Here is a 27,599-nt window from a genome sequence, read left to right as displayed (position 1 = left end):
TTGACATTGGTCAACATCCTCTTTTCCATAACGTACCTGTCGGTCACTCATCTGTTGTCTTTTGCTGCCCCAGGTACTTGTACCACCTGCTGTCGAAGAACCAGACGGTCACCGAGCAGAACAAGGGCATCCTGGTGGAGACGCTGCGCTCGATCGCAGAGATTCTCATCTGGGGCGACCAGAATGACAGCACCGTGTTTGAGTGAGTGCAGTTCTGAGTTATACCCTTGATTCCGGCTTACGCAGATGGGCCGTATCCGAACTGGCGTTGCGGAATGTGGGCCTTCATTACCACTCCAGTTAAAGCCCGAATCAATTCTCATTCCAGAAATGGCTGCAAATTGTCATTCCATCCCATCAATTCCGGCACTGTGCCACAATGTGTGAAAAAAACAATACTTTTTAAAAGTAACGACCACCTGACAACTTCGTCAGTGCCATAGGAAGGTTGGCAATGGGTGTGGGCTGTAATTAATTACCTTGGCAACATGTGGAGTTCAGCTGTTCTAAACGTGGCAGGAGCCGCTTAAAGAGGGCATTTGCATACTTGAACATGCATGGGGTGTCTCCAAGGGGAAAAGTGAAAGCCTATGGAAACAAGGTCATTTTATTGCCTTTCCATTTTGACTAAAGTAGACTAAATACCATTCCCATTCTATTTCAGGCTTTAAGGGAAAGGAGGGCAATGACTCCAGAGTCACTCCAATTCCAGGATGATCACTCTGAAACATTTGACACAATTCCGAGAATGCTTTAACTTATGCTATGCGCTGTGTCTGGTACATCAATTGTTTCTACATAGTATTGTGTCTGTGCACTCAGTGGTAAAGCAACGTGAAAATGTCGGGGATGGAAGCGATAATTGACCATAACTTTCTTACACAACGCTCACTCTCTACTGATTGTAAGCTCACTGGAATGTGCATTGTAATTGAAATAACCCCAAATTCGGTCATTCCACAATGCGATCCTGTTGAGGTTTACTCATTCGATGACCGTAGGCCTGTCAGTGACGGTGTTGTTCATTGATGACAGTGACCCTCAGAGAAGTCGATGATTGCATTCGATGACCTCCCCCAGGGTCATTCAACGCTACCTAGCTAGAGTTTAGCATTGAGTCGAGCTAGTGGTGCGATTGCTCTCCTGAGCACTTGGCATTCCTTCTGCGCCGAGAGATTATGTAGTTGAGTGAAATCGCGCCTTTCCCCGCACTGTGGCGGTTATCTCGGAGGTCATGCTTTGCTAGGCCTGCTGGGAGCCAGAAGAGGGTGAAACGAAAAGAGCGCCACACAGCTGTAAACAGCACTGACAGCAGCATGTAGATTTAGCATAAACAAGACGGGGAAAATGCAACACAATTGGCCAAATTGCATTTCCTTTTGCATTCAAGTGCACTTTGAGTGTCTTTTTATTATTGGTGATTGACTGCTATTTGCAAGGTATAAATGGGGGGGGGGGGGGGGCAAAATATCATCGTAAGTAGATTACATACTTACACTGCGATTACGTCAATCCCATCCCCATATTTACGTCAATGTCTCAGTTTTTCAGTCTCCACCTTCTTTAAACTTGCATGTTTGGGGCAATTTGGAGCACTTATCTATCACTTGAACCTGACTTCAGGTTTTTACTTTTATAATGCCTTTTCTAATTGTCTTAATTGATATTTACATCAATTTCTTGGTTTGGCAGAGCTCTTCTCTTAAAAGCGATGCTTTAGGCATTTAGGAGCATCTATCACTTCAGCTTGACTTCATTTGTTTGCCTATATAGTGTCTCTTTAATTTTCTTTGTTGATACGTCGTCTTTATCTGCTCCTAGCAGCCGCGCAGGGCAAAGCTTAATAAGTTTTGCCTCGCTCGCAGAAGTCTCAGGCTTATCTGTAGGACTTGGATAATGTTGACCTTTGAGGGTAGGAGCTTATCTAAGCTCTTTGTGATAATTAATAGGGGCAGGGACAAGGCCACCTTTTATCTTCCTGGATGGTAGTGCAGGACATCTTTGAGTTGCATTAACTCACACTCCAGCGTTCAAGCTTCGTGCATTACAGTGAAAGCTGTCGGGTGCGTCAGCCAACCAGAAAAAGTCCAAGGGCAGATCTAGGGTAGCTATGGGCGTGCAAATATTAGAATGGTTCGATTATGAATAGAATGGTCCTTGCTGTTTCATTTGCACTTGATTAGAGAACTTGTTATTAGATTAGACACTTATTGGAGTCTCGGGGGGAGAAGGAATGATGCTAAGTGTAGTGTGCGCCAAATGACTCTACTGCAGGGCGGCTACAGCTGCTTGCTGTAGAAAGGCACCAGTTTGTCAGTGATCGCATAAGGCAACCAACTTCTGTACGACGACCTTTAGTCGTTCAATAAGAATGCCTCACCATTTGGCACCCTATAAACGTGTTGCCGCGATTTAGGCAGCGGAATTTTTTATTTGGGGCTAATTTCATCCCAGGGGTTGCATTCCTTTTAAACCGACGTGCGTTGCTTTAGTATTCCGCTTGGCTCCTTTTCAACAAATGCAACACCCTGCATGTATGTGGTGATGTGCTGTCCTTCGCTCCATTACTTTCATTCACATTGTGCACCCGACAATTGAAAGAAGTTTACAAATGGCCCACTTGACTGGATGTACAGTTTTGAATGGCTTTGCATTCATGTCACTTGACTTTTCACTTGTCTGGATCTACAGTTGTGAATGGCATTGCATTCATATCACTTGACTTGTCACTTGACTGGATGTACAGTTGTGAAAACCTGCCGTGGTTGCTTAGTGGTTATGGTGCTGGGCTGCTAAGCACGAGGTCGCGGAATCGAATCCCGGCCACGGCGGTCACATTTCGATGGGGGGCGAAATGCAGTAAACACCCGTGTACTTAGATTTAGGTGCACGTTATAGCACCCCAGATGGTCCAAATTAATCTGGAGTCCCCCACTATGGCATGCTTCATAATCAGATCGTGGTTTTGGCACGTAAAACCCCATAGTTAAAAAAAAAAAAGCAGTTGTGAATGGCATTGCATTCATGTGTCAGTCTAAATGAGTCTTTTTCAACTTTGGTTCGCATTGTTTAGAAATTTAAAAATATTCAATATTTAGTTTGATATGCAAAGGTCATTTTTCTAGGGTATTTCGAAATCAATTTGATTGGGAAATTACGCTATTCGAACACGCTTTCAGGGTCACAGACTATTAAGGAAATGGGGGGCGGGGGTGAAGGCCTCTTGAAAACAAATAGTGGATGGGGAATCACTGCACGGTCAATTTTGCACGCACTCAAATTTTTCGCGCTACATAAAAGATAATACTAAAAGTATTACCATTTCAGTAATGTTAGGACAAGTGCTGGCATGTATTGGGGGGGGGGGGGGGGATGTCTAGGTAATGGCTCTACGGCTGAACGTGTAACGTTTGCCGAAAAAAGGGAATTTATTCATAAGTCAGATGCACAAATTGAAGTTCACCACTGCACTGAAAAGTTTGTAATGCTAAGCTTGGATTGCAGTTTTCAAGTTGCATTCACAGGTGGTAAAGACAGTCAACTTTATTCCAAAATTCCTGGCCCGTATATTTTATCTTGGGGGATTTCAATATACAAATTATTAGAAGCTTTTCGTGTAGGAAAAGGCAGTGGCTGTACGAACAATAACGTCCTTGTCACTTTTCAGTAGCTTGGCCTGTCTCTCTCTTTTTTTTTTTCGTTGCACTTTCTTAACTGTGATGCATGTGCAACCTGGTGTGCATGAGCTTATACATGTACATATCCTTGACTTCGGGTCATGAATAAACTAGTTGAGAGTAGCACTCGCTTTTTGTTCTTTAATCTTTCTATGTGAACATATTAGTCTTGTGCTATATGTCTTGCTGTGTGAGCTCAATTGGATCAACTTTGCGAAAGGATCAACTGGTTAGATGATGGGTAACTTTTTTTTTTTGGAATAATTTCAAGCCTTTAATCCCCCATGGCTGGATTATTTTGTGTAATCGGGCTCAGTGTAACCGTTGAGAGGAAGCTTTAGCTCTGGTGCTTCTATCTAAATACATGTAAAATGAGAATTCGTTTTTCTCGGCACCCACTGCACCAAATTTGACAAGGTTTATTGCATTTAAAAGAAACACCTAAAATCTATTGTTAGTTTCGAATTTTTGATTTACGGTGTAAATTTTTTATAAAAAATGGGTAAAAATTGCAAATTTTTAGAAAACAAAACTATCCAGTTTACAACTCAAACTCAGCAATGAAAAATGATGTCACAATTCTGCGGATTGCATCTAATAGTACATCTAAAGCGGACAAAATTGATGTATTACACATGAATCTCAAAAAAATTAGTTATATAGAAATACAACTTTAGCAGAACCCTTGTAGTACACAACATAACAAATTCACGTAAGATATAAATTGACATATCAAATTTGTCCGCTTTGAATGCTCTAACGGATGCTGTTTACAGAACTGCGATATCTGTTCTCGATGCAGAGCTACTAATTTGTAAACTTCGTACTTCTATTTTCTTCGAATTTTTGAAAATTCTTTTAACAAAATTCAGGCCCTGAATTGAAATTCCGCTTCCAACAGTCACTAGAATTTAGCGTTCTCTCTCAAATGCAACAGATTTCTTTAAAATCGGTCCAGGGTTTATCTCGGAAAAGCGTTTCTGCGTTTTACATGTATTTGAATAGGCCGCGTCGGAGTTGGGCCCGATTCCTCTTAAGCCAGTTTTATTCTTTCTTTCTTCTTCTACATGTACTGTTCCTCTTGTACAGCTGTACACCTGTGTGCAGCAGTGCATCTGTGCAACATGTGCGATCTGGTTGCGATGACGGCGCAGCTGGAACAGACATGAAAGTTAGTAAAAATAAACAGCAAAATGGAGGAACAGTTTTACGGTGCTTTTTTTTTTCTCTCTTGGCAGTCAGGGATGCTGAGCTTGTTTGAAACTGAATGAATTTTTTTTCCCTGCTGTGTCGATGTGTCCACTGCTGTTTCAGCGAGTGTCATTGACATCCCCCATTCCATTACAAGTTTACTTGTCCACTATTATTGCCCAGCCTAGGTGAAAGCCTTAGCAGTTATGGAAGAAAATTTTGGAACTTCAGAAACTTCCTGATTGATACCCACCACAAGGACCAGAGTTCTGATTGATCACATGTTGCGAGAGGGTATACAGAAATTGAAATCTGGAAGATGTGTTTCGTAATTTAGCACACATCATACCCTGCTTGCTTTCATGGGTGGTGAATCATCTACGAAAGTACCAGAATTGCCCTAACCATCGTAGATCTAGTCCCAGTAGACATACACTTAGTATGTGTAACACTTGTGTTAATTGTGTCGTAATGTACTGTAACAGGGAAATTCTGTAGAATTCTAACTGAACTCTGCAATGTCATCCGGGAAGGGCCTGAATTGCAATAGTCACATATATACAGCAAAAGGAAGGATAGTTTTTCTGGTAACTGTTATCCTTTCGACCATGCGATGTTTTCTTTGCTAAGGTTTTTGCAATCACTTATATATGTTCTTTCCAATAAAGATTTAGGTGTGAGTTAGCGCTCGTCCTGTCGTCTTCTGCCACCGTCCGTGTCTTCTTCGCGCTTATACCAGTAATACATATATACAGACTTACAATTTTGTCATAATGCACCATAACGCTGAAATGCTATCGCATTCTGATACGTAGTCATCGGAGATGAATTCCACAACAGTACTTTATTTCTCTCTCCTGCACAGTTTCTTCCTGGAGAAGAACATGCTGTCCTTCTTCCTGAAGATCATGAAGCAGAAGTGTGGCCGCTACGTGTGCATCCAGCTGCTGCAGACGCTCAACATCCTCTTCGAGAATATCCGCAACGAGACATCACTATGTGAGCGCGCTCAGCCTGTCACTTGTGGTTTCACTGAACAAGTTGTGTGAAGTGATGTGGGATTTCAGTAGCGTAGACCTTTTGAGTGGGAGCTCCTCACTGTAACGCCCTCTGGACTGTTGCGAGCCCCCGAGCGAGCATCCTGCTTGAAAGGCGCTAATTGCAGTGACTGCCTAAAGGTGCATTTACACCGGCGATTCGCAAAGGGTGGGCAACCGACCGCTACTGGTGATCGAGGAGTGACTCGCAGTGAGCGATGTTTACACCGGCAAGCGCAACCTGGCTGTCGCCACGCGGAAAAATCTCGGGGACTGGTGCCGTTCATGTCTACTCACATTGGCATTGCCATGCAAATTGCGTATCCAGACATCCTACTCCCGTGCCACTGATTGGTTCAGTAGGTTTGCGACTGCAGTTGCGTGCCTGAAAAATAGAGCAGCGAGCGAGTGACCGAAAACAGTCGCTTTTCGACCAAAGCGATGATTTGTGACCAGTCGCTTAGTGGACCAACTTGTTCGTTCAACCTCTGCGAGTTGTTGATGTGAATGAACCCCAAGAATCGAGAAAAAGCTTGGCCCGTAAAGCTACACCGCACTATTCCCAGTTCCTGTGCATACCCATACCTGCCAGCTGTTACAAAGTTTTCGTCAACGTTACAAATTTGGGCTCGTTCATAAATTTTATAAATGTCATGTTTTATAGAAATGACATCTGTTCGTGAAAAAGGCTCCAAAGATGTTGAAGGACGAAGCTGTGCAGGATAACAAAAAGAAAATGCACACGAAAAAAAAAAATTGGAATGGTGCCTGCAGCGCCCTCTCGTGGCAGTGCAAGAAATCATATGTAGAGGGGTACTTGCTACGAACAAGTTTATTCACACATATTCTTGAAGCAGGCTGAAAGGCAAAGTGGCTGAAAAGGTCGCTGTGATCTAAAAGCACTGTGTTTCGTGTCAGTCTCGAGTCTCTGCCATCCCAAATTTACCGCCTCATGTGTGTTGCTTGGTGTAAATATAAATCATTGTTAATAAAGTGCGTGTGTACGTATCCCACAAAAGCTGTGTGCTCAAAATTTAAAAAAATCCTGATTTTGCAAATATATTGTCGTTCACAGTGTAGTAAGGATGATAAGGTGACATTGACATTTAAAGAAAACAATGAAAGAGAGGGAAGTAGCTAGCGGTATGGTAATAAAAAGACGCAGCTTGGAGTACTTATTTCTTGAAATTGGTGCAAGGCCTTAAGTTTCTAGTGAAAAGGTAATGCTTTGAGTACAGCCTGACTTCAGTTCTACAATCTAGAGGAGGGGTGTGGAAATTAAATTTACAGACTATGAATGTTAAAAAAAAAAAGACTAGCTTCGAAAATATAAAATGAAATGCGGGATATTTTATCTTTTCTGTTAAACGAAGGGAATTGTGAAACTTGCTTGGAGTCTGTTTAATTAAAAAAAAAGGCTTATCTATGTTATCTAATACATCCAGTCAACGCATGATAAATAGTTCACATTCTGTAACCTGTTTGCAAAGTTGTCAATGTTTTCTTTCTTTGTCTACCCTGCTTAGACCTGTGTAGGGTCTGCACTACGTGATAAATTAAGAAAAGAGACAGCCATACCCTTTAAGAATAATAAAAAAAAATCTATTTCTAGGGCTCATCCCAGGAGCAGTGGGATTTTATAATTGACAGCTATGTTGCCACCTTCCTTTTTTTTTTTTTTTGCAGCTGTACTTGAAAGGAATGTGAAAAGTATACTGGTAGATTTGGGGGCTAAAAAAATTTTTTTTTTGATACCATAATTGCTTGATGCCTGTCACTTTTCAATATATAAAGTCAGCCGAGTGTATTAAATGAGTTGGGGGAAGAAGGTCTATATTTGTTTTTTGTTTTTTTTTCTCGTTATTTCAGATTACCTCTTGTCCAACAACCATGTCAACTCCATCATAGTGCACAAGTTTGACTTTTCTGACGAAGAGGTGAGCTCCGAATGTTTTCCTTGCAGTTTGCAACAGAAAGTTGCATCGCGCAGATAATTTTTTTTCTTCTCACATGTCAACTTAAAAGTGTTTTGCAGTCATGCTCTGAATAAGTTTAACTCCCCGTCCCTTATCTGATTTTTTGCTTTTTTTTTCCAGGTGATGGCATACTACATATCTTTCCTGAAGACCCTCTCCCTCAAGCTCAACAATCACACCATCCATTTTTTCTACAATGAGGTGAGAGGAAACGCAGGGTTCAAAACACTCGAAAGCCCTTCAACATCGAAATTTCATTTTCAATGCGTTAAAGGCGCTTAAACTTGTCCGATTGCTTGAACAGTGCTTGCATTTCGTTTTCACCTGAGCATATTTACTGGCATATCTTTTTGGGTTTTTATTTTTTGTGGTAAATGAAGGGCCTGTCCTTGAGGCCCTATGGAAAAAAAAAAAGATCCTTCAGAGACTTATGCCAATCTGACAACTGATGCATCAGACAGTGAAGCTATACGAGTGGTTTGGTTTGTCACAACCTTCATAACTACTAGCTGTCTGTCTGCTGGCTGCATTGCTGCTGCGTTTCAGTGCAGTCGTGGCCGACTGTTCTTAGTGACGGTCTTCCGTGCTGGCTGCGATGCAGAACCACGTTGTCAGCTTTCACTAAGCAGTCTGCGTCAGAGCCGTCACTAAGAACAGCCAGCCACGAGCGCACTCGAACGCAGCAGCAAAGTTGCATTGCAGCGGGAGGGTGGTAGCTTTCACCACCGCAGCCGTACAAACTGAAGCGACATAGATACGTAATTTTACGGCTCTTGTGTGGCTGACGTGCAGTCGTAATGCCGAGACCTTCGCAAGATGGCTGGCTGCCGCAGTAGTTTCCGAAGTTTATGCTTCCAGCCAAAAAGAATGCTTTGCTCTCGTGTGTGTGCAGAATACAGTCACATCCCGCTGGTAGTAAAATATATCGCAAGCTCCCGAATAAAAAATGGTGGCTGCGCTTGCAGTTTCAAAATGTACACCGCCGCATTTCGTTCTTTAGATGTAGGTATGTTTCTAATGCAAGTTTGCAGCTAGGTGCGGGAGTGCACCGGGAGCAAGAATGGCACTGAAAATCTGGTTTTCGGACCAGAGTGCTGCTGATATGTAACTGTTGAATGTGGTTAATTTTTTAGCGTTTTTAAGGGCGAGTCCATATATAATGAACCATGGATATGGGGTAACCACTTTTTGCAAGAACTATCGAGTGCGTCATAAACACGTTCGACTATATTCGAAAACAATTACCATTGAATATAGAATAGAATACTGAATATTCTTTCTACAACAAAGCAGGAAGTGCTCATATGGGAGCAAAAAAATTCGCCAAAGACTACGATGCTCCCTAATGCGAAATTTGAGCGCAGATTTATACGTCTTTTCATTTCGCGATATATTGGCTGGCACGGACAATCTGTCTCGTGCGGCACGTTCCAAACGAAGCGAAGTGTGGCGCGGCTGCCTCACTAATTGGAAGATTGCGAGAGGCAGCGTGTGGCTGATGCGTGGGCGCGATTCACAGCAGCCGCCGCAGACAGACCTCTGCTCGTGCAGCGCTTTCGTGAACAGACGACACGTAGAGTGCCTCGATGCGCGCTGCTGTGAATGGAGCAGAGGCGAGTGAGCGCATCGAGGCACCCTAACTAAGCATGCTACTCTGGCGCCATCTTGTATTGCCATAGTCCGTCTTGCGTGGCACTACGATTTTCTTCTCACGCTTTCGCCATACCCTCCTCCTCGCTCTCTCTTCACTCTTGCAGTCTTTCATTGCCCGCTGTGCTCCGCGTTCGCTCTCGTCTTTCGCTGTGCTCGTTCGCTCGGTTACAAGGTATAACGCCGCCGCTCGCCGCAGAAACGGCCGTCTAAGAGCTGCGCTCTAAAAATCTTTGTTCTGGCACTTGCTTATGCTTGTTCGGTCGTCTGCTGAGCTCCTACTCATTGCACGGCTCAATATAGCATCATAACAGATTAATAACGAGCCAGCTGGAGTGTGTCGTATGCAGCTTACAAGTTTACAAGACAAAATTTGAATGTACTGTGCTTATAAAAAATATCGGGCATAACAAAAGTATCTTCGTGTCAGCTGCGTCTTCATTATTATGAGGTCCAACTGTATTGTAGTGACATTTATCTATTGCACAATTGATGTTGGTCAGTTAGCTACTTGTCTTGAATCTCCTGCGTGTTTATCTTTTCTTATAATTTTTGATTGGAGACGACTTTCATTGGAACACCCACCCTGTATATACCCTCATGCAGCACACCAATGACTTTCCTTTGTACACCGAGGCCATCAAGTTCTTCAACCACAACGAGAGTATGGTGCGCATTGCCGTCCGCACCCTCACCCTGAACGTCTTCAAAGGTGAGGCAGTGGTTCACCCTTGCACCACCCAAATGCTGTTGCCTCCACATTGAGTAGTTAATTTGTTGCAGGCTGCTTTTGTGAAAGCTAGTTCACTCGTATGTGTTGTAACAAGCAGGTAACAAGCTGTGAATTTGAGTAATTTGTCCTTATGTTACAGAAACACAGGCTTATTTAATGACCTTGTGAGCCTAAATTTTTTTATAGTCCATAGACTGACCTATATGGGCAGTTTCAGTTACCGCGCACTTGTGTCATGTGCTTCAACAGGCACGACAGTAAGTAAACAGGCTGCAAAAGTTAGGGAAATTGGAACCGTTTCTTGCTTGTTTTAAATGTACATAGTCTTGAGGAGGCAGTGATCAGTATTCTTAAAGCATAACATAATTTACTCTAGGTGATGCATCTTCTAGGGATAAAGACAAACTGCAGATGGACTAGATCGATGCATTACCATTGGCTCTTACATTGGGTGAAGTGAGGGAATGCATGCTGTTGTAGCTTTGCAACATTGATGCGTGGTTACTGATAATTAGTGTGGTGCAAGCGCACATGCAAAAACGAACAGAAAGGACAATACAAAACAAGTGCCAACTCGCAACTGAAGAAATTAATTGAAAACGAAGCACCTTAATATTTAGAAAGAGCTGGTCGCAAGGACTCGAACCCTTAGTCGGGCATTCACGTGGGGGAGAAATGCGGCTCCCCTGCTGCAAGGGTACCACAGCACGTGACCACTACGTCGTGCCTTCGTCAGGCGGCGCGGCTCCTCGGCGATCCCCGCAAAGACAGGGATGAGAGCTACAAACGCTCCCCCATCCCGTGGAGGGAGAAGTGTCCTGTCTGCGTGCACGCATCTGTTCGGCAGCGGCACATGACCTTGGTGGCTCTTAGGGGAGGGACAGGTGGCTCGCTCGAAACGTCATGGATGGCCCTGCGCCACATCACGATGCTCCTCGCATTTCCCTCGGGGATTTCTCCCCCGTGCAAATACCGCTTTAGCAACAGTGTTGTATAGATGTGTACAAGGAGGAACCAAAGCCACATAGCCAGCAAAACAACCAAACAAAACCAGCGGTTAGTAGGTATCTTTTGTGGCCTTTGCGTTGCTTCGGGATGCTATGCCCAGTCAATCAATCAATCATAAGCAGTGGCTGTCAGCGCTGCTTTGTTTGCATAACCACCTTTCGCAGTCGGTACAATCAACAGACAAAGCATTTCGCGTCTGGAAGAGGGAAGTCTGCAGTCCTTCGGCGGCTCTTTTGGAACAAAAGTTGTCTCAGCTTCATGACGTGGGGGCACCTTGCTTGATGTTATTTTTTGTCTTGTTTTGTTTGTCTTTAATTTTTTTTCTCTCGGTTTGCTTTTGTTGTGCTTGTGGCATTGGTACTTCTTTTGCCCGCTTGGATGTTTCGTTGTGCATAGTTTTCGGTGAACTTTTTACGATGAATTCTTTGCTGCACTCGGCGACGACCAAGTACACTTCCTGTCCCGACTTCATAACTTCTTGTCTCTCGCGTCCTGTATGGAAGGTAAAAGAGTCAGCGCAGAAGCAGTGCAGCCGTGGCTGTACTTGCATCGTGAAGCACAATGTACTGGCTTCATGGTGCACAATGCAGTCATAAACCAGCAATGAGATGAAATAAGTTAGGCAGGGTTGGCAGGCTTTTCATTGTCTGCGATTGAGTAGCTGCTCAAATTTGTGCAGGTCTTCCTGAACTGCACGGTAGTGCGATTTAACACTTGTGTGGTCCTGTCTGTTCGTTCTATACTTGTTCTAGTGTCACACTGTTTTCCGTCAACTGTCAATCTGTACCGCCTAGCCTGACCGTCCGATTTTTTTATAATAGTATTCATGCATTTGTGTAAATGTATTTAAAACTAGTTCGTTCACAGTTTGAACTAAGTTTTACAGCTGAACTGCAGACGACAGACAGAAGGGAGTCCCAAGCCGGTTTATTGTATGGAACTCTCTTACTCGATTCTGTACTTTCATCTCATCCACTGTTCACGACTGGCCAATCCCGGTGACAACGTGGGCAGAGTGTTGCTCAGATCATAGACATTGCACGAAAAGGGGTTGCGTTGGGATAGAATAGCTACATTGTCCCGGCTCTAGTCTCTCTTGTGTCTATTGTTGTCTGCTGTTCAACCATCAAGCACGACTCAAACGTTTGTTTAGCCTCACTCGTAGTTGACAGGCAGCTCAGGGAGACTTCTTTTTGGAATCCATCCCATTGCAGAAGCTAATGCCAGCAGGCCCGAAGGCATGCTGCAATCCAAACATAAGAGAAAAAATGGACGTGGTAAGCATAAACTGGCTGCTCGTGCAAAGCAGACGCAAATTGCTGTTGTACCTTCTGTTGGGTGTCCCTCACCACTGGTTGAAATGACGACCACACACACACACACTGCATGACACCTGTCATCTCAAATTATGTCTTCATGGTTTTGGCAGATAACATTGGGAGCTTGCAGGCTGTTGAGGCTTCACTTTTTGCCGCCAGGTGCTGCTGTGCTCGCATTGTATGTGTATCAGACATTGCTGTTGCATCTTTTGTTGTGCGTTTCACCACTGCGATCGTGAGGGCACAATTTTTTTTTTGCATGACCCCAATTGGCTCATTGTGTTGATGTTTAGACAGAAACTGGGGACTTTTGTTTGTGTATTTGTTTCTTTATTTGTCTCCCTTAAATGGGAAATGTCTGAATGAAGCTGTTTGCATGTTTTGTTTGCTAGATTTCATTACCTTTCAAGCAATGTTGCAGTATTATGAAAGCAATTTGCTAAATGCATTTTTCTAATCACTAATATAAATCAGTGTGGAAGTTATTAATAACCACATGAAGTCACACTTGGGGTGGCCATATTGTATACAAAAAATAGTTGTATATTTGGAATGAATGTACTTGAGGGACATTAGGTTGTTACCTAATGGAATTTTTTAATTATATAGAAAGACTTTGAAGATCATAACCAGTGTCAGTTTTCATATGCTCATGCCATTGTATAGGCAATTTTTTCTGACTGTCTGAATAAAGATTGTACCACGGTTACGCTTAACAAAATTCTGTGTTGATATGGGAAGCGAAATGAAGTAAATGTTCTGGGCACGTCTTAAGTATGCCACAACTTTTGTGACGTTAAGAGAAAACAATTGCTGGCATTGCTTTCTAGCCATGTACATCACCCCACATTAATTTCTATAAGTGCAAGAAATGTTTTCCATGACATTAAGGCACAATCATGAAACTTGCAGGACATAATGAAGACCCTCAATATGCGTGCACTGACATTTGTATTGTCTTAATAGAATTTCACAGGGGTCATTTACTGTACGCATGCATGTCCTAGGGTTTAGGCAGCATGACAGTATGCTTGGTGCAATCAATTTATTCCCATAGTGTCTGTGATAGTGTATGTATGAGAAATTACACATAAGCGCCCTGTGATTCTCGGCACACCCTCTGTCTTTACGCTACCATATATTAGCTATGCGCAAGTAAAAGGTCCTGTACCGAATGTAGATATTTTAATACTCTTCAGTCGTAGATCTTAAGCATACGCATCTAAGCTGAAGGCGCGAGATATTAAGAAAACGTGGATAAGTGCTGGTAAGTAATAGTGCAGTTTGTGTGCCTCGTGGACAATGGAGGATTATCTGGTTTCGAGGCAGGTTTACGCGGCTTTGTACTGGGTTTCCAAATCTGCTTGAAGGAAGCACCCAGAATCAAGTTTCCACGGCATATTTATCTTTGTGTATCCACAAATGTGCGCCATTGACCTGTTGTGTTCTTGTTGAAACCACGGAGACCACAAAGTAACGAGACGTTGCGGCATGGAACACTATGTGATGATGCAGTCACAAGTAAAGGGAATGTAGGAGTGGCAGGCTGAATTGCTTTGATGAAGAAAGGAGCTTTCTTTCAGAAACAGAAAGGCAGATTTCATCTCAGTGCAGAAATGAATCAAATGAAACAGTGCATCATATGAATGTTGGTAATGAACGAACCTAGTAGTGTGATTCGGGACAGATCCAATTGCATCGATGAGAGATATGCCTGATGTAAGTTCCACACAGCAGACGCATATTCCAATTTCAATTGGAACAAGCAATTTGTAGGCCAGGAATATAGTGTTCTACGGGGCTTGACGGCAATTACACTTCAGGAAACATAGGGTCTTGATTAACAGGTGGTATGATATTTGTTAATGTGCGTACTCCAGCACAGGTTATTGCACATAGCGATGAGGGGACTTATTGATGGCAAGCACTTTCACGCATGGACCACCTGTCTCATGAATAATTCGTCTGCTGCTCCTCTGTCATGCTTTTCTGTCGAATATGAACGTTGACCAACTAGCCCACCCCTCACTTATGCTAACTTTCTTGGTGAATCGTATTGTCATGTGACCTTGGCAATGATGGTTGCGACCAAAGAACAAGACTGGCATGTGCACGATTGTGATCACACCCGTGACCTTGTATGCACTTCCAGTGTTCCTGTTATTTAAAGATTGAAGGTTTGGCACTGCACCTGAAATCTGACACTGGGCTGCACTGTCCACTGGTGACAGTGTTTTTGGTGGCACTGCTCTTAATTATCGCAGTACCGTGAACTGCGTTTAGTGCAAAATTGATGCATTGTGCAGGGCTGTGAAATCGCAGTACAGAGTTGTTATCAACACTTCGAAGTGAATCAACTAGGACATCTAGACTAGACAAAATTGATGTGTTTTACATGACTGGGAACTCGCAACTGTTACCACATACCTAACAACTGTCCCGGCTTGTCCAAGAGACTCTCGTATTCCTGCCAATTCTCCCGATTGTATGGATGCGGCCATAAATCCATAAATCGGCCAAAACACTGCCCAATCCCCCCCCCCCCCCCCCCCAAAAAAAAAAAGAGAGAGAGAAGAAACTGGGTTATGCAGCACAGCCGCATCATAATTGCAATTATGTGCGAGATAGCTAGCCTAAGTTAGATTTAAATCCAAGCTATTTGTATGTAGGCAGCGCAGGCCTAACTCAATTTGCTTCAGATCGGGATATGCATTGAGTGTGCGTGAGGCATATATCTAATATAATGGCCAGTTTTGTGAAATTAGCTTTGCCGCATTGCGGCAGTGTTATGCAGTGAAGCATATTGAAAGTGGAAAGGGGCCACTGTCATGGCACATAGTACGTGTTCTTTCACTATACGTGTGTGCACGCATTCGTCTCTTCTCACAGTGCGAGTGCTGAGACGTCTAATAACAGTACTGGCAGTCATTCAGAGCTGTTCATGATGTTGCTGTGCCCCCCTCCCCCCCCCCCCCAAAAAAAAAGTGAGAGTTTCTCTTCAGTGGAAATAAAAATAGGCAGATGATAATGATGGTTGTGATTTCTCAGCAATGTAAAAAATATATATATTATATAGATATCAGTTTTGCCCAGCCTGCATGTCTTAATGGATCTTGTTCATTGTATTGTGATAACAGCACCCCCTCTGCAGGGCTGTTATCATAGCAGCTCTGGGTTGGCTTTTATCACAATGCAGTATTGTTGTGATTACAGTCCTGTATTGTAATTTACAACCCTGTGTAACATATCAATGTTGTCCTGTCTGGGTGTCTTAATGTATGCAGTCTTGTCAATAGGACATCTAGACTGGCAAAAGATTGTGTTATTCAGGGCTGCGAAATAACAATACAAGGCTGTTATCACAACTGCGCTTTATTGTGATAACAGCCCCTAAACAAGGCTGTAATCACGTTGCTAGGAATTGCATCAATTATGACATTGAGATTACAAAACTGAGACGCTTTACAGGGCTGTGATGTACTAAAAATTTGCAGATATGAATTTTGTAAAACTTGCACAGAGTAAAAATTTAACATAAACTGTAAACTGGTGCATTAAATTTGTCCACTTTAATTGCTCTTATTAATTGTACTTTACAGAAATGGGATGCCTCTTTCAATTGTGCAATTGTAGTGGTAAAATTGATGCTCTTGTTCTTGAAATTCACAAATTTAGGCGATTTTTGTAATAACTCTGAGGGTCCAAATAAAAGGAATCTCCTGACAATCTCTAGGTTTGTAACATTCTTTTTGATGAGAAACAAATTTTCTTTGAATCAGTTCAGTTTAGTTGTTGCCTGACGAGAATATTTCCACATTTCGCGCATGACCAAAGAAGGAAATTGGAATTGGCCCCGAGCGAAAGCTTGCCGTTAGCTGAAATTATGGGCTTCAGTGGATGCTGACATAACTGTGGCCTAACCTTGATGCCTTGCAACCACTGTGGACACATCGTGCAGTTTTGCTGTGTCATTTGGCCTACTTCCGATGGCCACTGACTTGTTGTGGCACTTTTAAGGAACTAAGCATCACGAAGACTCCTCAGGAGTCTTTGCGATACAGTCAAGACATTTTTGTCAAGGAGAAGTGGGGAACCCAGTGTTGAGTTTCAAATGCAGTGCAGCATTGTTCAAGCTGCTTGATGATCGGAGGATGAAAGGTTCGCGATTGGCTACTTGGGGACCTGTGGTTACGCCAGTTCCTAGTCTCTCCTCTATCAGTTGCAGCCGGTGTTAGTAGGTTACATGACAGCACGGCTTGTAGGTGCAGCAGTGCCTGTTTCAGATTAAGAGCAGGAATCCCACACAGACACACAGCTCTGTGCTGTTGTAACGAACGCTGTGATTGGTCTAGTTGGTGTGGATATATGGCTATAGCCAACGCAGAAGACGGATACACAAGTAACAGACGACGTAAGTGCTATGTGTCATCTGTCCCTTGTGTACCACGAACCATGATGTAACCGTGAACCTGTGCTACTACACTTAGTGAGTAAATCAGGCAGCATGAGAAACTCGCAACAGTTAACTAACTTCGTCCTCTGATCTTGAAAGATACTAGTAACAATTGTGATCACTTGAATGTAGTTGTAAGTAGCAGCTACATTTTTAGTTACTTGAGCAAAAGTTTTCCTGAACGTGTACCCAGTAAGTGATGGTTTATTTTTATAGTCTAGGTGCTATGAAAATGCATTTGTGCTGGCAACAAGGTATTCTGATTTATTTTTCAACTTTTCTTAGTACCTTTAAAAAAATATATATTTTGACCATATGGTAAAGTGTAAAAAAAAATAAAAAAAACAAATACAAAAAAAAAAACCCAAGGGCACAACACCAAGGTGCCTCATCTCTCTCTTGACGATGCACTGCTGTAAACATGTGATGCATGACCAAGAAAGTGTAAAGTAGAACACCTATTATACAAGTTGCGAGTGTGATTTTGGCTGCACATTGCAGAACCACCGGTGGTCAAAATTTTGACAAATATGCTAACGTTAAGAATACTAGGATGTGAACATCGTTTTATATTAATTGTGATAATGGCTATACAATGTTCAAAAACTATTCGATATTTGATTCAATTCGGTCTCAAAAATCGCTATTTGCACACCCACAGGATCTTGGTGCAGGATAATTTCTTGAAACTTGCCAGGGTGACACATTGGTTTGCTTAGAACGTAGCATAGTACAAGTAAAAGTAAGTAATTTGTCTGCTTGGTAAGTTGGCGCATAAAAATATTCAATAGGAAATAAATTTTTCTGATCTGTTCTGATGCTCCTTTTAGAATCTTTTGGAGCCACAATTTTACGTTTGCGGCATGACATGTCATCAGTAATGGCATTGGGTTGTCGGCATAGCACTTCTTGTTTCACTGAGGAGATGAGCCCTTGCTGAAATTTCAGGTGTGCCAGTTGAAACGGAAGGCTACATTAGCTGTTGGGGATAGAGCGTTGAAGTAGCATACTTTCAATGTTCACGTGTGTATGCATGCATGCATGCAGGGGTTCCAGATAGCATGAGCCGTTAGTCAGGCATCTGGCCAACACAATCCAGAACTGAGACATGAATGCGCTCTCCATCAAGATACGATTAACTAGGCCTGAGCAGACACTGTTGAAACCTGCAACATCGTGGTAGGCTGCTGAGGGAACTTTAGAGCTTGGTCACGTCCAGTCTTTCGTGTTTGTCTTCTGGCTTGCACTGAGCTTCAACCACTTTGCTATTGCAGGAACTTAATTTATGGATGCAGCTTAGCTTGATGTTCCTCTTGTGTGTTCCCTGTTAAAAGCTGCAAAAGAATGTGTGGTTGCTGCAACGATAGCAGCCACAGTGCAAAGGTACGTCGAGGATGTCGGGGTTCTGCTTTGTAGGAAATGGTCGCGCCAATGGCGCTACGCTTTGTCACTCCGTGAACCGCAGTTGTTGCACGCCTGCTCGATAACCACGGCTCGGTGCAAGCTCGAGAAAACCATAGACGACAACCACATGTACACTGGAAGAGCTTGCAACTGATACTTCAAGCAGGCCAGCTAGCTGTCGCCGTGCCTGTGCGAAAGAGACGTGCTCGTATGCGAGATAAGCAATAGTGCACATGCTGGCACATGCGTTCACGCATGTACAGTCAGCCGCATCACTGAGGAACTCCTAAAAAAAAAATGGGTCAGTTAAAGAGGAGTTTCCGGCTTCTTGGTTGTGGGGTGAGGGGGGCGGCCACCGCATCTGTCGTGGCAAAGCTTGGCTAACCACATTTTGGGAAAAGGGCAAGCGGCAGCAGCTATTACCGTACTCACAGCTTGCAGGGGACAAAAAAAAAAAGAAAAAGTTGGGCGATGTCATCGACATCTTGCGTCACCTGCCCGGTGGCGCTGATAACGCTGGCGCCTCCTGTGAGGAGCCCTGGTGAGGAAGGTGTCCCCATCCTCCCTGAACCTGCTGGGGTTTGTTTGCCCGCTTGCGCGGGTGGCCGTCTTTGGATACAAGCATTCCCACAGCTTTCAAATGTGGAACTGGGACCACCAATTGAACGGGCTGCCGATAGTCTACGTCAGAAATTCGTCAGCGTGCACTCAAAACAAGATGCAGGAAAATACAATGCAGTGCGTGTTCTTAAAGTGACTTTCCAATCGTGAGAATGCTTTATCGCTGTGGATTAAACCACTATTTTATTTTTGTTTGTCATTTCTTCTTCATCAAAGAGTGTAACACTGTTTTTCAAACTTTCGAAGCCGTGCGTTGCTCTTGTTGGTGACGTCTCGGTTCCGCTGCGGTCTTTCTCCTCCCGTTTCCGCTACCCCCCTCCCCTGCCTTCTATTTTTTTCTGCAGTGGAGGACAGGGCGATGCTGAAGTTCATCCGCGACCGGACGGCCGCGCCCTACTTCTCCAACCTTGTCTACTTCATCGGCAAGCACGTCCTCGAGCTGGACAACTGTGCCATGCATGCCGAGTGAGCGTTCCTGGTTTTCTTTGAGTCTACCGAGTGGAAGAGCGTGACAGCAGGGCTCGCTAAGGTTCATCGGATAAATGCAACGGATGTATGAGGCTTAATAGCGCTTGTTGTGCTAGTTGGTTCATAGTTCAATGCAGACACGAGAAAGATGACAGAGGCTTCACCTTGCCGTTCCGTTGTAGCCTTGGTGGCTTATGTCCCATCTCTTTTGTGACTGTCTTTTTTAACAGAAATATTTTAGTTATATTAGTAAATTGCCCTTCTACAATACAAAAAAAAGGTGTGACGGTGTCATGCGCTTGCCGTCAAAAGTTCTTGTGACTGCTGTTGTTAAAACACTGCTGCCAGGCACAAGAAAAACTGGACACTGAATGAATGTCTCCGTTCGAAAGATAGTCTTTGCACTTTTTAGCCGTAAGAGGCCTATCAAGGCTGCAGCATGATGCGTAGAATAAGTGCACCGAAAAAATGTTATTTTCGACTGTGGCGAGCCGGTATTGAGTGGCAAGCCAAACTGAAACATGGTTTGGTGGTAAGGCAACGAAGGTGGCATATCTTCAACCACTGCGAGTCTGGATTGATTGGCAAACCAACACTGAAACACGGATTGGTGGATTACAACTTAATTACAGTCGGTGAACACTCGGAGTACAACCTGTGCAAAGCCCTGGCTGATGCCAAGAAGACATCGGTGCCGAGAGCCCACTCTGTCCAACTGTCAGTGGGGACATAACTAAAGAGCCAGTGTGTCTATGCAAAAGGCAGAGTAAGCCAGACCTCCTTGCATGCTGTTCAAAGATGCAGACATAGAATGCAAATGAATCATTCAGGGTGTCAGTGTAGAAGAGGTGCCCGAAAATGGAGTTCGTACTCCTGAGAATAGTGGAGACTGCAGCAACATTGGAGCATTGGCTGCGCTATAGTTCAATGAGGGTGCATGCAGCATCAAGAGTGTGCTTGATGAGCTGGAACTGGATTGTAGAGATCAGACGACGAAACATGTCTAGCAAGCAACCATAGGAAACATTTCACAAGCACAGACAGGGCCGCTTGTCAACTTTAAAGCTGCTAAAAAAGAAGACAACTTGAACCAATTGGGGGGCGGGAGGGCCAAGCATCTTCACGTTGATGAAGAGGGCCCAGCTTACGCAGTACGGTCCTTCGATTAATCATTATTCACTGTAAAGTGGCATGTTCTGCAACTTTTGAATTGATTTTTCTCAGTCTGCACTTTTTGGCAAAGCAACACCTTTAGGAAAAACTATAGTTTCCGAATGGCTTTACCAACAGCTACTTTTAAGGTGGTTTCTAGAGTGAAATTGTGTCAGGAACAATGAATAAGGGCCCATAGGTTTCCAAATTTCCTGTAACACAATGGAAATATTAGATATTTGACGTATGGTGACAATGCAAAAAAAAAAAGGAACGGTCAAAACCGTTCGTTTCTGACGGGAGTTGGCGTTTAACGGGAGTTTTACAGAAATGGGCATAGAAAAAGCAAGTGGCTGTGCCCTTACCCTGCACTATAGACCACCTATAAGGTTTCGATAAGAAAATAATGAATATATCTATTATTTCTGAAATGATAGTTTTCCTAGCCACACACACTCAATGTGGCTCAACACAGTGACCATTAGTGATTTCTTTATTTGTGCCTGAGTAATGAAATTTAAAATGTCTTCTAACGATAAGAAGGTAAATGTTCCCACTAAATGTAATTAAAAATTGGTCAAATGGTTCAAAAGTTGACCCTTCTTCATCCTAGCATCCCCCCCCCCCCTCCCCCTTATACATTTGTGAACGCATATGCCAGCATGTGTACTACAGTCAAACCTCGACATAACGAAGTTGCACTTGCACCAAAACACTTCGTTATGTCGAGAATTTTGTTAATTCACTAGAACTAAGATGGGCAAATAAGAATAGTTTGTTACATCGCAAATTTTGTTAAATCGAGGTTCGTCATATCGAGGTTTGACTGTATTGCATGTCTCACATGTGAGCATGTCTCTCTCACACAGGCACGGCAACAGTACTAGGCTGTCTGACCTGGTGGCCGAGCACCTGGACCACCTCCACTACATGAACGACATCCTGTGCCTTCACATCGAAGCCCTGAACGCGGTGCTCACCGACCACCTCCTCAACCGGCTCCTGGTGCCGCTTTACGTCTACTCGCTCGTCCAGGGACCCCACCCGTGCCTGGCGGTGAGTGTTCCGCATATATTGCGCCGACTTTCGTCTGCTTGCAAATTGTAGCACGTGCTTGTTGGTTCGGACAGTAATGGATTCGCCCGGCCATCGGCTTATTCAGTGGACCGCCCTTAACACACATGGCAGAACAAATTATGGGGCATCGTGCGACTGCACATCATAGATAGCTGTTGGTAGCGCCTCATCTGTGATGAGCATGAACTGAAAATGCCAAACTATTTCTCGCATTAGGATTCCGGATTCTGGTAGGCGAACATGGTTTATCTAACCTAGAATGCTTTTGCAGGTCTGGCAGCAAGTGCTGTCCTTTTGCTGACAAGACCATTTTTGAGGAGACAAAAACTCGTCTGTTTCCGCCAAAATGCCAACCATCGCGACCAACCATTCTTTCTTTGTTTTTCTTTTTTTTTTAGACCTTTAGCTAGGCACTAATCTCAAACCCGTCTACTACTAACATTTGTGGTGAGTGTAGGGTACAGAGTAGTAGCATTTTTTTTACTCTATCATCTGCTAGCTTCATCTCTCGTATGTGGTTGCTCTTTGCAGCCGGATGGGCTGCGGAATTGTCTGCGGAATTGTCTGCAGAACAGTCGTCTGGGGAGCCGTTTGTTGTGTGGATACACAATAAAGGGACTCAAAGCAGCAACATTAGATCAGTTTATGCTGGCAAAGTATAGCGTGTTTTCCACTGACTGCGCCAGTTTACAAGTTGAAATTTCGACTATCTGTGGGCTATCTGTGGGCTATGTGTGATTTCATTTTGTAAGATCACAGGCATGTTTGAGGAAAACGGGGCCAGAGTGCGACTGCAAATTTTTACCGCGCTAAACCACATAGCGAAATCGGCTCATCACTGAGCTTGAGCAATATTCCCAGCTCGTACTGGCAGCTCGTGATATGCGGACGAATCCTGCTTGGGATGCTACCTAAAGTGTCTGTTTTTTTAGAATTCACGTCTACATGCTGTCTGATAAAGGACCCAGACTTTCACTGGCAGGCAACAAAATTTTTCCTCACCCACAGCCTATTTACCTATATAAACTAAATCTAAATAAACTCTCTTCAGTTGAAATTTGTCCTTGTAGACTATACACCGCGTACAGACTACCTAAAAAGATATATTTTAAGCTTATATTGGGCCCTGCCGACTATACACTGGGTATGGACTATAGTCCATAAAGTACGTCATTTTCAAAAGTTTTTTAGGGTTCTGCAAATACCAAATAGTGCATTTCAAATCGAATATCAGAAAATATATCGCAGTGCTTAATGCTTGCAATTCTTGGGCAAGAAAACATACTGCTGCACATCATTGGGAGTTTGCCTGCATTGCATAACAAGAAATGTAGCAAGCTATTAGTGACCTAGGTACATAGCAACCAAGGTGTGCAGTACAATCCGCTTTTATTAACCCTTTCAGACGCCAGTTAGTTGTGTTGATTGAAAACTTACTTTCACCGTATTTCTTACATCTTAGAATCATCAAGAGCTTACAGCTGTAGAACAGATCAAGAGTTTTCAGTTCTTTAGTGAGTTTTGTCAAGTTTACAGAATGTGGACTTCATGTGAAAACTCACTACAGGAACATCAGTTACGTGAACATCAACTATTTCATGTCTACCAGGCTTGAAAAGCACCTATCCAGCCACTTGAAAATTATGATTGGCGCAACACATTGTGAAAAACAACAAAAGTGAACCTGCTACATACAATGACATGTATGTAGCCACATACAATGACATACACCACATACAATGACATATTCACACCAAGCAAAATATCCAACCATCTACCTTCATGTTCGTTTTACTAAAACAATTTGCCTGTGTAATTCAAACTTGCAGCACTATTTCAATCGGAAGCATGTGAAGATGCACGGGACACATTTTAAATATCCTTAATTTAATTGATGCTTTTGCTGTTGATGCACTATCTTGGTTTCACAATTGTGTACAGAGCGTCTGAAAGGGTTGAAGGTAACTCCAAATTAGTTTGCCAGTACTGATTACAACTCAGTTCTAGTATATCAAGGTGTGGAAGATATATTTTTTTTTATCAATAAAATGTCTTGAATAGGATCAAATGATTTTTTCCTTCTGAAGGTAAAGAATTAGTGACAATATTATTGTAGTGAATACCAATGGGATTCTCAGGTAAATAGTGGACGTGTATTTTATGGCAAACTTCTATGGCATAGAAAGTTGTACTATCCAGTTTTTCCTCCAAAATACAAAAAGGCTTTCCCATTCTTACGGCAGGAGGCTTATTGCAAGGGCAATCTGCGTTACAGACAAAAGCGCGAAGCGCACATCACGTCACTCGATCACCGTTCCATGCGTAGAAAGTGTTGGCGCTGTGTGGGTCGACCGCGATCGGCGCCGACGGTAAAGAGCAGACGGCATTTCATTGCCAGGTTCAACGTGATTTCCCACCTGTCATTGATTATGAAATTGGGAGTGTAACATGGCAAAATGACTCAGGAGTACTAGTTAGGCCAGTAGTTATAAAAATGACTAATTAAAGTTTGAACTGGAGGAGTTAGACGGTCATTTTCTAATATGAGAAATGAAATTGGTTGCAGGACGGGTTCATAATCACTTCCGGGGTGACAAAAAGGATTGTAATAATAAAAAAAAAAGCCATAACAGCTTATAAATGCTTATATATTATAACAGCCCCAAACGAAAAAGACTTCTTGGATGTATGCCAATTCGAGCAACTCGTACATCCAAGAAAGCAAAGCTGCACAAGGGAGTTTTCACGCTTCCTGAAAGTCTTAGGGTTCTGTTTTGCCAGTGTCCAAAATCTACCCAACACTTTGCGAACGCTTTGCTATATCCGGTGCGATTCCTTTGCTAAATATCAGAGTCTTTTCAAATACCTCACTCACTATGTCCCAGCTTAGCACTTCCATTGTCTGTATTATATTCGACGCTTATGCCTGTAAGCTGCGCTGGCTCTACTGACACTGGCATCTTGCTGTGCACTCCAACGGCCTGGCAGGGCTGGCTTGCTGGCTGTTGATCTGGCTCATCACCAACGCTGGCGTCTGGCTGTGCGTTTTCACCGACACTCTGGTCATGCCGCCGCTTTGGTGCTAAGACGCAGGCTTCTTTGCTGGCTCTTCTTTGACATTTGCAACAACCACGCCGCCGTACGCTACTATTGGCTGTCACTGCCGCCGCCACATGTGAACCATTGCGGAACTCCCCTTAACATTATTATGTTAAGGGGAGTTCCTTAACTATTATCCTTAACAGCTTCGCTGTAAAAGCCTCTGTACTCCGCCTGGGCTTCATAGTTATCATTGTCACTTCAAAGCAAGTACACTATTGTAAGGCACTCGCTATTCGTATGAGTGCATGCTCACACGCTCTTTCACACAGGTTTGTCGTCTGTTTGCTGTGCCGACTTGTAGGCTGTCGTTTTTGTGACCGGCGTGGCGTGACTTCTTGCAGGACGACCGGAAGAAAGTCAGCAGCGTAGTGTCCCTGTTCCTCTTGTCACAGGTGAGCGTGCTGGAGTGTTTTCATTCGTGATTTCGGTAGTGCCAGCATGGAATGTTTGTTTTGTTTTGGGCTGTAGAACACAAGCATTCCATTTTGCCCTGCCACATTAGTTCAGTTGCTGTGGCATTGTGCTGCTGTGAGCACAACGGGGTCGCGGGTTTGGCTTCCGACTCCGGCAGCTGCATTCTGGTGGGAGCAGAAAGCAAGTGACGTCGCGTGTATTGGGACTTCAGTGCACCTGAAACGAACTCCAGAGGGTTAACACTGAGCCCAGACTGGTGTAATGGCGCCATATAAAGTGAATGAAGACAGATAAAGGCACACAGAACACAAGCAACCGTGTCCTGCGTGTCTTCCTTCGTCTTTTACATTCTGTGGTGCCATTACACCCGTATGAACCCATACCTACTAGCCCCACACTTGGTCCTTCCGAAAGTAATGTCGAGCCCTTTCGAAGTCTACAATGCTCTACTCATCATAGCTTGTATGTTTAGTTTCTGTGTTTCAACATAAGACCAGAACCATCAATCAAAACTATGGTATACCATACCTTGTTCTGGGTGTAGGTGAGGAACCCCAGGGTCAAATTGTAAAAAATTATTCTGTAGCCACCCTCTCCCCTCTGACATTACTAGGTTGCTCCTTCCTAAGTTGCTCCTACCCTGTATGTTGCTTTGGTACAATAAACACGATCGATCGATCAATCACTTATACAAATTGTTTGCCTTCTTTCTTGCTGCCACTCAATGCTCCATTAGCCAGTGCCTTTTGCAGAATGTTGACAACAAAAATTTGTTTCCTGGCCAGTTCGTGCATAAAGGTATTATTCAATAGGAAATAGTGCTTTGAGAGGTTGTGATTCAATATAAATTTGGCATTTCAAAATTTTCTTTAACCCACTGTTAAGATGATCCTTCTGGCCTTTTTTGGCCATCATGTCATGACATGACATGTCATTATTAATGAAATTAGGAAGTCAGCATTACACTTCTTATTTCATCGTGGACAAAAACCCTTGTTAAAGTTTAGAGGGTGCCAGTTGAATAAAAGGAAGTTACAGTCACATTTAGCAGCTGTTGGGGATCAGGTGTGTTGAAGTAGTGTACATTCAGTGTTCATGTGTCCATGCATACGTGCAGGTGTTCCTTATAGTGTCACATGAGCCATTAGTCCGGCAGCTGGCCAACATCATCCTGAACCGAGACATGAAAGTGTTCACCTCACGGGCCAAGGATGACTCTGCCTCGAACAAGGTAATCGTTCCGTTCGGTTGCATTCTTTCAATTTTACATCTTGAACTGCTTCGCATCATCTTTGGTTTTGATGTCTTTTGGTGAGCATTTCAGTTTCACAAACTGAAACTCATCTTCAGAAGCCCGTCATTGTACAACACTGTCACAACTGGGTGTAGACCAGGGCATGCGAGTCCCATATTTGACAGTCAACAATCTCTACACTAAGTATAGCCGGCCAGGTCATCTAACACGTAGATCTCATAACCAACGGCCTGTTAGACTAGCAGCCTGTCCCAGTCTCATCCATTTCCTAATATTCTGCTATCCTCAGCTGCGTTTCCAATTCCCTTGGCACCCGGGCCCGTTACTAACGGGATCAAGGGAACTGGAAACGTGACCCGTTGCGGCGGCTTAGTGGCTACTAGTGGCTACTAAGTGGCTTAGTGGGTACTTAGTGGCTAAGTTACGGTGGCTAGTGGCGCAGCTAAGTGTGAGGTTGCGGAATCATATCCCATCCCCGGCAAGTGCATTTCGATTGGGATAAAACGCAAGAACGCTTGTGTACCAAAATTTAGGTGCAGCTTCAAGAACCCCGGGTGGTCAAAACTAATCCAGAGTCAACCACTACGTCGTGCCGCGTAATCGGATCGTGGTTTTGGCACATAAAACATCAGAATTTTTTGTTTTCCCTTGAACAAAAAAAAAAAAACAGTGTTTGTACTTTCTTTCGGATGTTTGTGATTGTTGGTAGCATTCCCTGTATGTCTTGCACTTGCCTTACAGAGTGACTTGGGCAGCGAGCCTGAGTTTGTGGCCCCCGAGGAAACGCTAGAGAAGAGCCTGGAGACGTGGACAGCTGTGGCCCCGGCGAGCGAGGCTATGGCAGCCATGAGCGCCGAGGAACAGGGCTGCCGCGGCGACCCTCATGCTAGCGGCTCGGCTACGACGACACCGACCAACTCTTACCCGCCTGGCCTGCACCCATCAGTGCCCTGCCACCCAGAGGACGGCGATCACTCGCAGCCGGCGTCGGCGACCGACTGTAAGTTTGTTGTCACCGTGTCGCGAGTGCTGTATGCACCTTATTGAGGAGCTTTAGCTGGT

The 27,599-nt window shown here is 43.8% G+C and overlaps 1 protein-coding gene across 1 annotated transcript; it reads left to right on the top strand.

Moving 5' to 3' along the window:
• On the top strand, nucleotides 1-27,599 carry LOC119434811 (protein CLEC16A; the record flags this gene model as incomplete). The annotated part of the gene is made up of 11 exons (XM_037701866.2): nucleotides 1-202; nucleotides 5,734-5,867; nucleotides 7,775-7,842; nucleotides 8,002-8,082; nucleotides 10,138-10,243; nucleotides 12,487-12,549; nucleotides 19,414-19,534; nucleotides 21,559-21,745; nucleotides 25,210-25,260; nucleotides 26,400-26,513; nucleotides 27,279-27,599. Coding segments are annotated over 11 exons (1,433 nt in total), but the record flags the coding sequence as incomplete, so codon positions are not given.

Source organism: Dermacentor silvarum, unplaced genomic scaffold, assembly GCF_013339745.2.
Source record: "Dermacentor silvarum isolate Dsil-2018 unplaced genomic scaffold, BIME_Dsil_1.4 Seq252, whole genome shotgun sequence".
Lineage (NCBI taxonomy): Eukaryota > Metazoa > Arthropoda > Arachnida > Ixodida > Ixodidae > Dermacentor > Dermacentor silvarum.
This window is presented reverse-complemented; position numbering and strand designations above follow the sequence as displayed.